General features: G+C 39.9%; 1 protein-coding gene across 2 annotated transcripts in view; it reads right to left on the minus strand.

Annotated features, from left to right (window-relative positions):
- The window catches only part of LOC126291908 (uncharacterized), a 61,367-nt gene that overhangs the window by 9,736 nt on the left and 35,206 nt on the right, over positions 1-16,425 (minus strand). For both annotated transcript variants that reach the window (XM_049985641.1, XM_049985640.1), the window contains exon 4: positions 8,102-8,292. In XM_049985641.1, coding sequence (XP_049841598.1) covers positions 8,102-8,292 — 191 coding nt within the window. The remainder of the gene's footprint in view (positions 1-8,101; positions 8,293-16,425) is intronic.

A 16,425-nucleotide genomic window follows, 5' to 3' on the forward strand; every position in this document is an offset into this window, starting at 1 on the left:
ATTCTCTAACTTGAAGGAACATTTACCTGGACAGCAGTTGGGCTCTGATAACAAAGTGAAAGGTGAGGTTCGATGATTCCCAAAGAACACTGTATCAAGCTGGTATGACGTGGGCATTGTGAAATTGCCTCAGTGTCTACAAAAAGTTGATTGTTTAAAAAAAATAAAGCATTCTTCAACCTTTAAAATGAAAACTATTGTAGAAAATCCATAAATGTAGGAGACCTTCCTTTGGGATTGTCCTCATATGTTTACTCCTAACTGAAACACTTGAATGGCAGCAATGTGGCACAGCTGCTCCTATCCCAAGAAAGAATTATACACAAGTTTGGAAAGCCTTCAGTAGTGGCAACAGATCGCAACTACATTTCTCAATACATCCTGGCCACAATCTGTAGCAGGATGACTCAGACCCAGCAGCCACAGGCAGTCAAGACAGTATGGAAATTGGAACAGGACATGCCTCATACTGAAATTAAATTTAAAATTTTCCTGGTACTTACAGCATTGGAAGGTCAGTGCCCAGACATCAAGTCACTAAACCAGTACATGTACTTCTCAAAAAATACTCCAAATAACTGACTTGAAGATGTGAAGAGCTGAGTGTTGCTAACAATAAAAAAATCTCTGAGCTGCTTTTATGCAGATCTGCCTACAGCTCTATGAGTAGCAAGTCACTGGTTTTATTTTCACTAGGCAATGTTTGTAAAAAATTTATCTGAATTTTTATTTACTAGCAAACTGAAATATTAATTAACAAATACTTAGTTACAATTTTTAATAATGAGTACATTTTTTAGTTTCAGTTACTAATTAAACAAAAATGCGAGTATTCTTCGTAATTTAAAATTTGTGTACAGAAATTCCGAATCTAAAAAAGAAAATGTACTTTCATTTCTTCAAATTACAAATATATACAAACATAGGGAATGGTACATAGTATCAACAAATGTGCGTTGGCCGGGTAGCCCAAAGTTGCTGAGCAACGGCAGTGTTAACATGCACTTTGATATTTTACATACACAGGCAGCAAGTAGACCACTGTTCCAATGGGCTGCAGAACACTTCTGGACAACAACAGTGTGTACCATGAGGGTGCAGTTGCAAAATAATTTGCATTAAGGTTTGAAAACTATCAAAGTATACAATACCTGTGCAATATAACTGATTCTGGCAACAACAACAACAGTTAGCTATATAAGGATATGTGTTAGGGTGCTCCAGGTAGACTTAAAAAGTGTATTAATGAAGAAGGGAAATGGTTTTAATATAAAAAAAGTGGTGTGTGCTGCAATGTGTTGGCTGGCTTGCATCATCTTCATATGATTAAAAATTCACAAACATGTATAGTGACTATTGCTACACCACATATGTATTTGCTAAACAACACGTCCATTTGACAATAAATATAGACTTCCAGTAACTGTAAATAAAAATATATTTGTCTAAGAAGAATCAAATCAGGGCTCTTATTATTACAAGACTAGAACACTATGCACACAGCAACAGGCTGCTCTTTTTAACTGGATTGAAATTTTATATAATTAATAGTAACTGAATCTTCAAATTTTTGAAGTTATTTCTTAGACTGTAGTAGTACTGCATTACTTAAATGATATCCAGGCACTGACCTTCAAATCCTGCAAGTAGGAATAAAATTGAACATGTCTGAGCAGTCTGCAAAGTCTCCCCATAAGTAACACTCATACTTCATTACATCCGTGGAGTGCAATATTCCTTTTCTTTCACAAACATGAAGTATTTGGCATAAGACACTGAGACACAGTACCTCTTCAGTGTCAGAACTCAAATCAGAAACGTTTCTGCATTTCTTTATCAGTTTCCTAATGGAAAAAAAGTTGTTCACAACAAAAAGTTAAACAGAAAATGTACATGATCTTGACTACATCTCTGTGCAGCTGGGCAACTCTTCTACATTTAAGTTGCAGTACTGACACAGTTAGTTCCTGTCACTCATCAGAGTGCAGTTTTGTAAATCAATAGTTGGTAACTGCATTTCCAAAAGACATAGTATCTAGTGCAACTGAAAAATGCAAACTGCGCAAGTACTGGAACCTCGTCCCAAACTGCTGGCAAAGTTGACAACTTTTGTTGATAAAACTACTAAGTGTATGTCTCAAGGTAACTGTAGCAAACAAAACGATGGATTTCCTGCATGGAATTTGTCCATGGACACACTAATTTTATCACACATGTTAATTCACTGAGCTACAGAATTAAAGGATCAGTTTCTTGAAACTCCATAATTCCCACACATTGGGCTCATAAGTTTTGAATTTGGCTCAAAGGTGCATATGGCCTTCCTCTGTAATAGTGCAAAAACAAGACAACATGCAATGTCATCCTCAGGCTCGACAACACCTCAAATAGCAAAACATCGACACTTGTGGGGAGGGAGAGTGGCTACAGCTAAATAGTACATGTACTCTGTAAGACAAGTCAGTGGTGTCACATGGGCACCATATTGTACCACAATTCTGCCTAATGCCACCGTGGACATGTTACATGATCGGAAGGATGTCACGGCCCCTCTTATCTATATTTCATCACTTCTTTTGGCACTTCTAAGAGGTTAGAACCCTGATGCCCAGTGTTGAAACCACGCGGTTTTTTTTATGAATGGCTGATGAAAACATTCCAGAACTGTCATGAAAAGATTGTAGGTGGTGCATTAATGGGCTTCAATGAAACCACCCCTTTCTCTGGAACACTTATTCCCACATATCTGGTGGTCAAAAACGACAATTCGCAGTATGATTAGCAACATGAAAATGTTCTTCATGAACTCTGACACCACTGATACCTAGGACATTTCAACCCTCCTCTTAGGACATTGTGGGACTGCATTCCCATCGAATGCGACTGCACTCATTTGGAGCTCAGCAGCATGACCACAGTGTTTGCTCTCGTGTACAAGCTGGAAGCACCAGCAGCTAACAGTGCTCGTACTTTTTCAACGCTCCTATTTTTTGTCGTCCTGTGACGAGGTCACAGGGTACATGCGACATTGACACGTGCTTGTATAAAATGGAAGAGAGTTACTCTAAGACCCCCAGTTCAGTGAAACCCTCAGTGGCACCAGCCCACCTTTACTGAGGTCTTTAAATATACAACTATACAGACATAACCCTTGACCACCTCTTAGATGCCCGCAGACTGGCAACCCCTACGACACACACTGATTCTGAACGGCCCATTATCTATCAGGAGGAAGAGCAGCATTGTGGCAGTGAAAGATCAGCAGTGTAGCCTGCCTGCAGTTGCCTGGTACTCCCATTATGAGTACTGTCTGTACAGGTGCATTTTTAATATTCACAATACAGATGGGCAGGTGCCGACTAAGCTTTCCCTAAACTGGTCTTAGGGAACCCTTCATCACTTTATTCACGCAAGTGTCAGTGACACATACCCCCATAATTGTGCAACAATAGGACACAAAATAGGAGCACTGAAAAAGCAGACGCACAATTAGCTGCTTCAGGTCACATTCAAATTTCATTGCACAGCCCCTAACGGTTCCAACCTGTACACGAGAGCAAAAATTGTGATCACACTGTGCTCCAAATAGGAGCAATCTGATTCAATTGGGATTCAGCTCCACAGCGTCCTTAGAGAAAGGCTGAAACACATTAACGTGTCAGCAGGGTCAAGGATTGTGCAGAACATCTTCCTGTCACTCATCTCACTACAAACAGTTGTTTTATGCTGTGAAAATTGTGGGAGTTAACACAACAGGGAATGGGATGGTTTCACTGACACGCTTTATGCCACCTCCCACCCCCTCGGCCTTTTTGTGCCAATTCTGATCAGTGGTATGCCTGGAATGGTCGTCCTCAGCCGCTCGTCAGGCAATTTGTTCGTTGTTGGTTGGTTGCATGAAGGGGGTAGGGGGTGCAGAAGAAAGGGACCAAACAGCGAGATCATCGGTCCCATGACGTAAAGTGACAGAAACTGAGGGAAAAGCAACACGAACAGAACAGTCCAATCAACAGGAAAGTAAAATGGGCAAACAGACACATGGAACACCGGGAGGCAGGAAGAGTAATGAACGGGAAAGGGAGGGGGTTAAGCAGGGGAAGGCCGAGTGCAGGGAGCTCTCCAAAGGTGATACTCACAGTGGGGCATCAGCACCACCATCGACGCCCCCTGATTTCCACATTGTACCATGATCCCAACACAACGGGGACACCACCATAGGAGGAAGCAGCAAGAAAAGGGGAGACAAAATGGTACAAAAGACCAGAAGAAACATAGGAAAAGAGGGGATGGCAGGGAACACGGCCAGCATTGAGGCATAGCCAAAGGCCTTCCAAACCACTCCAAATGCTAATTGAGGGAATCCAAGTCCGGAAGGAAATTCAGGTACTTAAATCTGAGAGAAAGAATCACTATCGTGAAGAAAACCAAGGACTGATGTAACCATGTGAGGGTTACCGTGACAAACAAGGAGAGTGGGAAGACATGTTTACTGTGTAGGGCTTAAAAGGCAGGGGCTGTCCATCAAAATATGGACCACCATGTGGAAGGCAGCGGCAACTACAAAAATGGGAGGGAGGGGGGAGGGAGGGATGATGTGTACGGACTAAAAAACCATGGGTCAACCTGGTACTGCTGATAGGAAGCCAGCAAAGGATGATATATTCCTGTCTGAACAGTAGGAAGGAAAAACACCACGCCTTGATCGAAAGATGAGTCTGTCCATGGCTGAGCAAAAAGACAGTTGACATGAAGGTGCACGTGGAGGGGTCACAGAGAGCTGGGTAGGTGGTGAGTGATGGTCACAACAATTAGCGCAGACAGGCTGCGGAGCACAGGAGCTCTCCTCATAGAGAGGGCATCCAAATTCACCACATGGGGTGTCCGGTCTACAGCAGAAAAATGTGCCAGGACATATGGCTAAATGTTACATGAATCAACCCTAATCCTGACCACTTCTGGGGTGGTGTCCCCGTCAAATGCCAAAATGAAGATGCCAGTATCAATGCAACTATCCTTGTGGCCTTTCTGAACACACCGAACAAAATGAATGCCCTTTTGTTATAGATTTCCCAGGAGTTCCTCATCAGTTTGAATGGTGAGGTCCCAATGAAAAGCAACACGCTGACTACATTCCATTATCCTTGTTTTGTTTTTCTCGACAATCATTCTATAATAGCTTTTCAAAATACTATCCGTTCTGAACTGTAGCATGTAACATGGCAGTGTGTAACTCAATTATTTGGTGCATAAGAAACAGTTTGCTGTAATCAAGTTTCTAACTGGAGAAAACTGAAAGCACGAATTCAAAGAATTCATTCACCCATGGAGCACCCTCTCTTTCAGCATAACAATACCAGACCACACACAAGCGGTGTGACATCTGAAACAATCCGATATCTTGGGTTCGCTATTGTCAATCATCCCCCATACAGTCCTGAGTTGCCCCTAACTGATCTTGACATGTTTCCAAAACTTAGAGAACACTTTCAAGGACCTCACTTTCATAGTGATGAAGTGGTGCAAGCAGAGGTGAGGTTGTGGCTCTATCAACAAAGTCATCCCTTCCAGAGAGAAGACATCAACAAACTAGTCACTCAGTGGGAGAAATACATTTGTTGCCAGGGTGACTATGCTAAATATGTAGACATGAAGACTAAAGATGTGTCACATTAATAAAATTTATTTTCTTTAAAAAGTTTTACAACTTTTCACATAAAGAAATTGGAGAGGCATTACTTTTTAGCATGCCCTCGTACAATATCATCAGCAAACCTCAAGTTTTTATTTGTTCTTCCCGAGTTTTCCTTGATTTTATTTACTACTTAATGTAAGGATTGAATAACAATGGGAACAGGCTACGACCCCTGTCCGACTCCCTTGTTAACCACTGCTTTCCTTTCATGTTCAACTCTTATAACCACAGTTTACTTTCTGTACAGGCTGCATTTAATTGTTTGCTTCCAGTATTTTATCCCTGCCAACTTCAAAATTTCACAGAGTATAGTTCAGTCAACATCGTCAAATGCTGTGCATCTGCAAATGATATAAACCTCTGTTTTCCTTTCCTCAACCTATCTTCTAAGGTAAGTTGTAGTGTCAGTATCAAGTCACATGACCCTACATTTTTCTGTAGCCCAGACTAATCTTCCCTGAACCCATCTCATACTATTCTTTTGTAAATAAGCTGTGCCAATATTTTGTAACCACGACTTATTAAATTTATGGTTCAGTAATATTCACACCTGTCAGCACATGCCTTCACCAGAATTAGAAATTTTACACTCTTCTTTAAGTCTGAGGGAATTTAAACAACCTTTTAATTCAATAACAGTACAGCAAAGACAATGCTTCTTACCAGTAGAGTAAAACCTCCACTGCACAACATATCATGAAAAGTGTACTTATGCTCAATAAATTTCGTGTGCAAGTTTACATTGTTGGTGGGAAGCCATGAAAATGTTGGCTCGTGGGTAATGCACTTCAAAAGAGTTTATAATAAACTGAAACAGCTATTGACAAGTGCACATACGAGATGCACGAACAGCACAGATACACTGCACATTTGACATTAACACTATGACGGAGAGGAAAGCAGAGGGACATACAGAGGTAGTGATAATTTAAGCATTAAATTATTCTGTGAAGTTGAAACTGAAATCTTGTCTGTACAAATTACAAAATAATATTTTACATTGCTTACGGCAAACAAGTATGTGTTTGCTGAAATTGGCACCGAGCTTAAATTAATCAATAACAGCCAAATTGTACCAATATACCTCTGCCACCAGCATTTCCTGTGATAAGTGTCAAGTTTACTGAAAACTTTGTCACACACACACACACACACACACACACACACACACAAACGCACGCATGCACATGCACAGAGAAGAGTTACGATTACTAGTGTATTCCTTTATAATGTTTCACCTTTGTGCAATGAGAAAATATAATTAAAAATAGGCATTCAACACGAAAACAAAAATTTTGGATATATTTTTAGTCACACTGGATATTAACCAAGTGGTGAAATTCATTGATCGTGTTACATAGAATAAAGAACTTTATTTCCAACAACAAACATCAATGTAGGCAACACGGCTTCCTTCAATGAATTTATATAGGCCCTGTAAGAAACTTGGAGAAAACATTGGCATAAATGGGCTTACCGCTTCTGTAACACTTCCATTCTACGACACACTATTTCATCAGTGGCTTCTTGTACATCACTCATCATTAACTGTTCTTCAATCTTCTACAGTAACAGTCGTGACAATTCCAGTGTAGCCAACAACTTTCTCAGAAGTGCTTCATGAACTGACAACTTTAGTCTCTTTTGGTTCATCCCAGAACACCCAAACCGTGGACTGCTGCTTAATTTCCGGCTTGTCCACATATGTCAAAGCCTTATCTCCTGTCACCACATTGTACACAAAATTTTGTATTTTCTTGGTTGAATTTTTAAGTATTTCCTTACATCAATTGCCAAAAACTTGTTTCACAGCTGTGATTAAATTGAGCAGAATCCACCTAGACCAGACTTACCTCACAACTAAGCGTTCACACAAAAACGAACATGCTGCTGTCTTTAAAGTGCCTAAGGATACTTTTATCTCGCGCCATGTCCCGTTGTTTGGAACAATAACTAATTTTGGCCAAAACAAGAAGAAAATTCAGCATATCAATGGACATTTATGAGGGAAAATGCCATGAAGTGATTTGAGGCACTATTATCAAGTTAGACCTTCACAAGAATTGTTGGGGGGCGGGGATGCCCAATGAAAACCTCCACACAATCTCTCCCCATCTTCCACCACTGTTTCTTGAAACACTCACTGAACTACTTAGTCAATTCCTGAGCTTCCATTGTTTTAACAATAGCAAAAGACAAATTTTAAAACAATAGTAATTTTAAATTCCAGTACCACATATAAAATCTTGAAGCTGATCCTCATATTTTTAATGCACAGCCACATTAAAGTTTCACAATCAAGGTGACCCCCCCCCCCCCCCCTCCATTAACCCAATTAACAAAAGGTTTCAATTTCACTACGGTCAAGAAATGTTCTGCTAAAATCAGTAACCTGCAGCGAATCTCTACCTGCTGAGTGAAGATCTCAATCTTGGAAGCGCTGCGCCCAAGCACCATGCCGAGGCAGGTCGCCAGCGGTGCGGCCAGGACTCGCAGCGGCAGCCCATTCCTCAGCACCACCTTGTGGTACAGGTCACCCAGCAGGCACACAAAGTTCATCAACTTGGCTCCACCGTCTGCTGCCAACATCTTCTCGCGATCTAATTTGCAGAAAGTTATCGGATTATTTAAGATGCTGGACTGGAAACCAATTTTTGTATAAAAATTAGAAACAGTTATTTGAAAATAAAAAAGGAACAGCTACAGTTTTTATTTACCCAGTGAGAACAAATAAATGTTGACTGCATTTTACGGGCACTACAGGTGAACAAATATTTGGCATTGCATGTACAGGATGTTTGGAAATTACCTTTACAAACTTCTAGTACTTGTAGAGGGGAGAGAGTAGATTTTGAATGGAACTTATGTCTGGTTGGTTGGTTGGTTGGTTTGTTGGTGGGATTAAAAGGACCAGACTGCTACGGTCATTGGTCCCTTTTCCCAAAACTTAAAAACACCCACACAGAAGAAAAACGAACAATGGAAAAGACAACAGACGACACAGGACAAGAAAGACTTAGAGACCAGACAAAGGAATTAAAATCACACAGAGTGTGACAGTGGTTGGCCGATCATAGAGACAAAAGAGGAAAAGGCAACCACCGAGAAACACACTAAAAAAATCAGGCTAAAATCGTAGGCCATAGGCCAAAATCAACACAAAAAGACAAACACTTAGATGTCTGGAAACTTACTATTTCTGTGCTACAGCCATTTGGAAACAAATAATTGATTCAGTGTGACCCTTTTACAATTTTGCTCATTAATTGCAAGCACTTTGATGAGTTCTCTTCAATGTGGTGTAGTACGGTCTCCTCCACTATGGGTATGCAGTGTCTCCTCGGAGCATCATAGTCCGCCTGTTGACAGTGAAGGTATCCTTCCACAAAGCTGTTGTAGGATTCTGGTGAAAGGGTATGCAATGGGAGTCAGACATCACAGAGAACAATCTCGATTAAAGTGACGAGTAGCTCTTCCATTAATGTGAGTTTCTTGTCAGTGTATTCTGGAAACATGTACACAGTCCTTTGCTCTAACACTCACAGACATGTGAATGGGGCTCAGACTAGTCAGACAGGAAGAACAGATGTCAAATGACATCAGTCGATCTGACGTAACCATTCCCCACTGTGACTACACTGCTGCATACCTACCTAGCAAACATGTTTTCAAAGGGCTATAGCACAGAAAGAGTATGTTTCTGGATGTGGGTTCATATTCAAAATATTATGTACTCACTTCCATCTATAAGTCCTAGAATCCTATAAGTCTGTAAGAGAAATTTTTGAACACACTGTATGCAGCTATCTCCAACACGCGCAAATATCAGACTAACAATATTTCAATAAGTGTATAAAAATCTCTTTTGCAACAATAATTGTTTTCACAATAAGTGGTACCATTAACAGCTAGCTTACAATCAGTGTGGACAAGTTCATTTTACATCGTCTCTTAAGTAAATGCACTATAATGGCATCTTGTGTAAAAATTATTTGCACAAAAACTTCTTCCTGCTTCATTATGTAGAACGTAGACAGTTGTACGTTTCAGAGTCCAACGGCACTGCTACACTCTGCAAAGGGATATAAAAACTCCACATAACAGATAGGAAGAATTCCTAAACTGTGGCTCACGAAGTCAGCTGAAGGACAGACTGGCTTAATTATCACAGAACTCAGGTGGGTAAAACATGGCCGGTTATACTGTACACCCCTTGTACACTATCTACAGACTCACCGGCTAAACTGAGACATTTCTGGAGGTTTAGAACAAGTGGGGAGTTCTTGCAAGGTTCTGTGGATATGTACACCATAAAGCCACCAGCTATCATCTGGCAAGCAACGGCATGATTGAGCGATGGCACCATTCCCTCAAAGCCTCACTTGTGTGTCATGATACCACCTGGACGAATGCTCTTCCAATAGTTCTCCTTGGTCTGCAGAATACTTACAAGCCAGACATGGATTCCTCAGCAGAAAAACCGGTTAATGACAAAGCATTTGGTCTCCTGGGAGAATTTATTTATGCCAAATCTCTGCAATCATCACCTCATGATCATCTAGACTTTATACGACATTTGTGGCACCATATAGCTTGCATACCTCGCAAGTCTCCAGATAAGGCATACCACCAAATTACGTGCTAAATGATTTGGACGATTGGTTGCACATAATGATTTTGTATGGACAGCATGAAACCACCATTACAGCCTCCTTATACTGATCCAACTGGCATTTTAAGGAGAGTTACATGGACACTAGACACTATGGCAAATGGCAAAACCACAACCTTCTCTCTTGATTGCACCGAGCCCACGTACAACTTCAAAGAGGCACTTCCAGCTGAAGCACCAAGCAGACAGGATCATTTTCCAGTACTGGCACCACACCCACAACCACAGTGACAATAACTGTCCGGCGGTTTTTCTTGATGGCACTTCGCTTCTGTCATGGGGGCCACTGTTGTACCAGAAAGCTGTCATCTGTCGTATGTGAATGGTAGTGTTATCAGGGCTGTTAAAAGTTGTAATTATGCACAAACCAGTGATGCTGTATACAGCAGCAGCTTCACACAACTAACCCTTGCCCATGAATTTTTTACATAGTTATGCAGTTTTCCCATCACACCTATTCTGATATTTGAGGGACTGCTCTACACTCATGTATAATGATTCCCATGTCTGTTAATTGAGTGTGTTATTGAAGAAAACAAACTTCTTATATTCCTTATTCCCAAGGGTGCTAATTCAGGATCTACCACTTGACTTTATAACAACAAGGATTGGATTGCCTAATTCATGCAGTATCTGACAAATGTACTTAAAAGTTCTAAATTAATGTTTGGCCCATCCACTGGTAACTGCATAACATTTTTTTAAGTTTTCCAAATCAGTTTTTTTACACTTACGAGTAAATCATTTGCCATTATATGTTTCAGAAAAAATGGAAGCAAAGAAACATATTGTTATAAATGATTTGTCTGGTCCCAAAATCATACACACAAATCCATCTGGATCTTCTGAGATACCGTATTCACACTCTCATCAAACTTTAGAACAATCATTTCAGATTTGTCAATGAGGTCATGTACTGTGCCAACCCGCATACAGTGTTGTAAAAAAACTTCTGATTTTTGCAGTTGCATTTTCTTTGCACTTTGACTATGCATAAATAACAAAGGGAATAATGCTACAAAATCTGCTGGGATCCAAACTGACAAATAACTCTTGACAATGCCCAAAACCTATAAAATTTCCGGTCATGTATCATCATCTGATAGTAAACAGGATTGCACTGTATGGTGTTCTACAGAATGATCTGTGGCTCGGAATACACTGCCTTATTGCGTTATTTGATACTGGAACTCTTATTAAAAAAACCAAAAATAATCTGTATTAGCTAGTAAATAATACACATTTACCAATTAATGAATTGTACTTTTAGGTTAAAATCTGTTTATACATTTTGTCAAAATTGCGACAAAATTCACAACTCCCTCCTTCAAAGTATTAATAAAAATACCTCGGAGTGATGTATGACTGATTGTGTTGAAAACTGTTATTGAAGATTTGGAACATTGCAGTGACTTCTGCAAATATGCACTCAAACTCTGATGCTTCATGCTCTCGGTTTGACTTTACAAAACACTTTTCCCTTGCTGGAAATGCTGATTACTTTCTTGCACCATGTAAAAATAGCATTTGTACTGTTTTTGGAATCAGGAGCAACCCATGTAAACAGAAGCTCATAAGGCTTTTGATACTGTGTTGTGCTTGTACATGATGTCGACATTGAGACATCCTCAAGGTGAAAAAACTAATATAAATAAATTGCCGACATGAATTTGTTTAAAGCCATACTTCAATTTTGTTCTGTTCATTCTTTATTCTTTATCCATATGTCGTTGGACACACAGTGTCACCAACTGTGATTTCCAAGAGTGCGATCTTCTATTTGATGGTTTCCACAGTTGCAGATTTTATTTGTTTATGTCATTAGTGGGTTGGTTGGTTGTTTCGGGGAAGGAGCCCAGACAGCGAGGTGATCGGTCTCATCGGATTAGGGAAGGACGGGGAAGGAAATCGGCCGTGCCCTTTGAAAGGAACCATCCCGGCATTTGCCTGGAGCGATTTAGGGAAATCATGGAAAACCTAAATCAGGATGGCCGGCAGCGGAATTGAACCGTCGTCCTCCCGAATGCGAGTCCAATATGCGCCATTAGTAGGTTTTCTACCATTATTCAACTGCTTAAAAATGAAAGAACTGGCAAATATGCAAAAGCATTTGAAAGAAAGTGGTTTTCTCGGTTCCTTAGACCATGTACTTTGCACTGCTTGGAACTACTGACTGCAATCCAACATAGTGTGGCTTTGCAGTTAAGTAGCCAGTAGACTGTGAACGGTCACTTGTTTGCAGTTGATTTGTGTTGATGTGTACGCAGAAAAATGATGAATGAAGAATCTACATCTGAGTCTTGTAACTTCATTAACAAAGGGTAAAGCAAGAAAAACTATTATAAACATTTCGCAGGGCTGCAACAAGGAGAAAATGAAAACAGGTGAGTACATCGGTGGGGTGAATAACTGCTCAATACTGATAATTGTATTCCCTTCCCATCTCTCACTTGGCAGCATGAATCAACTTCTTCAAATCCCTGCTTCATGTGACAGCTCAATTGATATAAAATTGTTATGAATTTTTGTGTACACTGATTCACCATCAGGTAGTATGTGTATTGAACAGTCAAATGCTTTTGAAATATCACATATGGTTTAAACTGATAATATATGAAAATAGATTGTATACACTGAAAATTTTTTAAAAGTCAGTGTTTTTTAATAAAATTCTCCTGGTACTCAATTTAAATCTGACATGTTTTTTTAATGTTCTACAATTGTGTGATATACTCATTACTCGTGGCGCGTTGCCTATTCCTTTAAGAGTTCAGGCACTGTTTGTGCATTCACACAGAAGAAGAAGATGGTCAAGTGGCCGGTGAGCCTTAACTATATAGTATATAAGACTGATGGGGATGGGGATGGGGATGGGGATGGGGAGGGGGGAAAGGGGGAAGATTGGAGACGGGGAAGGGGAGAGGTGGTGGGAGAGAATGGAGGGGGAGGGGGAGGGGGAGGGGGAGGGGGATGGGGAGAGAAGGTGGGAGGGGGATAGGGATGGGGAGGGGGACAGGGGTGGGGAGAGGGGGAGAGGGGGGGGGGGACCATTACTGATTCCTTTTAAAGTGAGAAAACGGGCATCCCCTTTGCCATAGGGGCCATATCCGATAGCTGCGCAACAGCAGCCATAGGTACGTTTCTTTTCTACACGTTCCCAAGCCTAATAAAGGTTTCTTTATACAGGATACAAAGCCTGATGACAAATTTCTGTAAGTGCCAGACCAACACTAGAAGAGGTCTCTCTTCTAAACTTATGTTTACTTAAAGTTACTCGAATTTTTCATTAATTTCCTGTATAATGTCATGTGGAAAACTATACTGCCCATCAGATGATGTCACTGAATGTTTGAGATGAAATTTTCATAAGACAGAACCCAAAAACATCCACTTTTCAAATTTGTTTGTGTCAGATTATTAGAGCCATTAAAAAAATAGAAAACTGTTCTTTTCATTGGATCCCTTATTACATTTCATTCTTTATAAAAATAATTTGAAGATCTAGATGCTGTAGAGATGTCTACAAAAAAGAAAAGAGAGACTTATTTGTGGGTTTTCCTGACTCAAGCTCATTTTCTATTTATCAGGACTATTGATATTATCTTCCACACAGAGTACTGAACAATAGTGGGGCATATGATAAAATGTCGGATTCAATTTCAGTACCATCAGAATATGGGTTCACGTTCAATGCAACTCCACCATGTGTTTTTCAAGGCTTTATATGAAGCTTTCTGGCAGATTAAAACTGTGTGCCGGACTGAGACTCAAACTCAGGGCATACTCTCAAAATGCAAGGGTCACGAGTTCGAGTCTCAGTCCGGCACACAGTTTTAATCTGCCAGGAAGTTTCGTATCAGTGGACACTCCACTGCAAAGTGGAAATATCATTCTGGAAGGCTTTATAGGTTCACATTGCAGAACCAAATCTAGTTTTCAGATGTATTAGGACAGTCTGTCTAATGAAAATGATTTAAAAGTATTTGGAGAAGATTTTTCTGTAAAAGTGAGCCAAAATTCCATTTTTGACATTTTTCTAAAAATCATCAGTTTTGTCCTCAATCTGTTAACTATTGGAGAATAGTAGCAGAATAAAATTTTATATTCTTGGTCATTGAATTGGCAACTTATTATGTGCAATGTTCAGGTTTATCCCTCAGTTTCTTTCGGAGTTACAAGAAACAGAACTTCACATTTTTTTCAAGCATTTTTTCAGCTGACTTTGCTTCAAATTATCCATACTTTGCTTAAGAGAGTGCAAGTTGTACAAGATGGCCTTTGTCCAAAATCAGACCACTTGGATGGGAATGGCCCAAGACACAGTATGGAACTGGCAGACCAAGGGATCATCTTTTGATACACACCCAGCAGCAGTTTAACAGTGTAAATAAGATGCCCTTAGAGTAAACAATACACACAAAGAACTCTTTATCAGCTTAAAACAGAATATTAGACTGTATTGGTCACTGAGGTGATACATATAGTTGCTATGTCCCCATACATGACAAGTCAAAAATAATATGCTGTCACATAACTTAAATGCTTATTTTCATCAAGTGGAAACTTCAAAGAGTATGTGTGGTATGGTGGCTCAGTTCTGCAGTGCCAGATTACAGATCCGAAGGTCCAGAGTTTGATGCCCAGTCACTCCTACGATTTTTATCCATTACTTATGACTTCTCTCATGACTGGCAATGTTCATTACTGTGATAAATAGTGTGCTGCACAGCGCTACTCCAAGTTAAACTGTAGGTACTCCACAACTGGCCGGGTAAACCAGTTCAAAAAACTGAAGAATGTTATAACATACCACCTTCATTAGGATTTTGCCTGGCAAAGAATTGTGCTGTTCCAGTGATAATTAGTTTGATGACAGCTTTACTGAGTGCGTTCTAATTTTTTTTTTTCTAAAAATTTAAAGAACACTAAAGCGAACCATGTGCAAACATTAAAAGAAACAGAAGCAAGTGAAACAGACAGACCATTAACCCAGCTCTGAAAGTAGTAACACTGATCCATTCAGATTGTCATTTACGTTACTGGATTTCCTGCCTTAACTGACTTGCTATCACAAGGCCCCAGCACTAATCAGCCACACACAATGAGAACAGTGTGCATTGTGAAATAGTATAACAAATTTCCAACTCGAGAGACAATAATTATTTAAATGAAAATCAGTTTTCATAAGGAGCGATCCAAAAAATTTCTGTTTGGAAGTCAGTCTAGGACTGGTATGCTGATCAGGAAAAATCACCTCAAACACTGACCCATCGATGCACCTGGTTGAAGATATCTGTTTTACACACTGTGTCCTGCTGCGTGAAGAAATTCTTAATTGCATGCTGCACATCCTCATCTGACAGAAATTGGTTAAGCTTCTGAGGCCATTTTTAGGAGACTGAAGGTGTGATAAATACATGGCGAAAGCTCAGGACTATAGGGTGGGTGGTTGAGTGTCACATTTGAGTTGATCCACAATGAATCATGCTAAGCTAGCCTCCTAGCTTGATCAACATATTCAGTCAAATCACGACCAGCACAGAACTTGGCTCGCCATTCCACAAAAGTCGTTTTTGAGACACATGTTATCCTACACACATTCTTCTTTCTCCAATAGATGCTTACCAGTGTTTGTCCATTGGCAGCCAACAAAATAACAACAGCATACTGGTCGTGTTTGGACGCTTTTGGTAATAACCTAGCCACAGTTTATATTTCAACATTTACCACACACACATCGGAAAACACAAATGCCACAGTAATCCCTTGCCTACACGTCTACTCTTATACACCTGCATCACAATCATGCTATGTTGCAGCAACACCCTCCAGCAGAAACTTTTTGACCACCCCTTATATTTTTTAATCTGATTAAAAAGTATAAAACAATTTCTCCTAGCCCCATACAAATAGCTCAGAAAATCTGTGATTGTTAATCTTTAATAGCAATGAAAATGCTTGAAATAAAAAAAAACATGGGGCACACACAATACACCGTTTTAAGCCTGACAAGTATTTTCATAGTTATTAAAATTTCACAATCAAAAATATTCAGGACTAT

The sequence above is a fragment of the Schistocerca gregaria genome, chromosome 9 (genome assembly GCF_023897955.1).
Source record: "Schistocerca gregaria isolate iqSchGreg1 chromosome 9, iqSchGreg1.2, whole genome shotgun sequence".
Taxonomy (NCBI): Eukaryota; Metazoa; Arthropoda; class Insecta; order Orthoptera; family Acrididae; genus Schistocerca; species Schistocerca gregaria.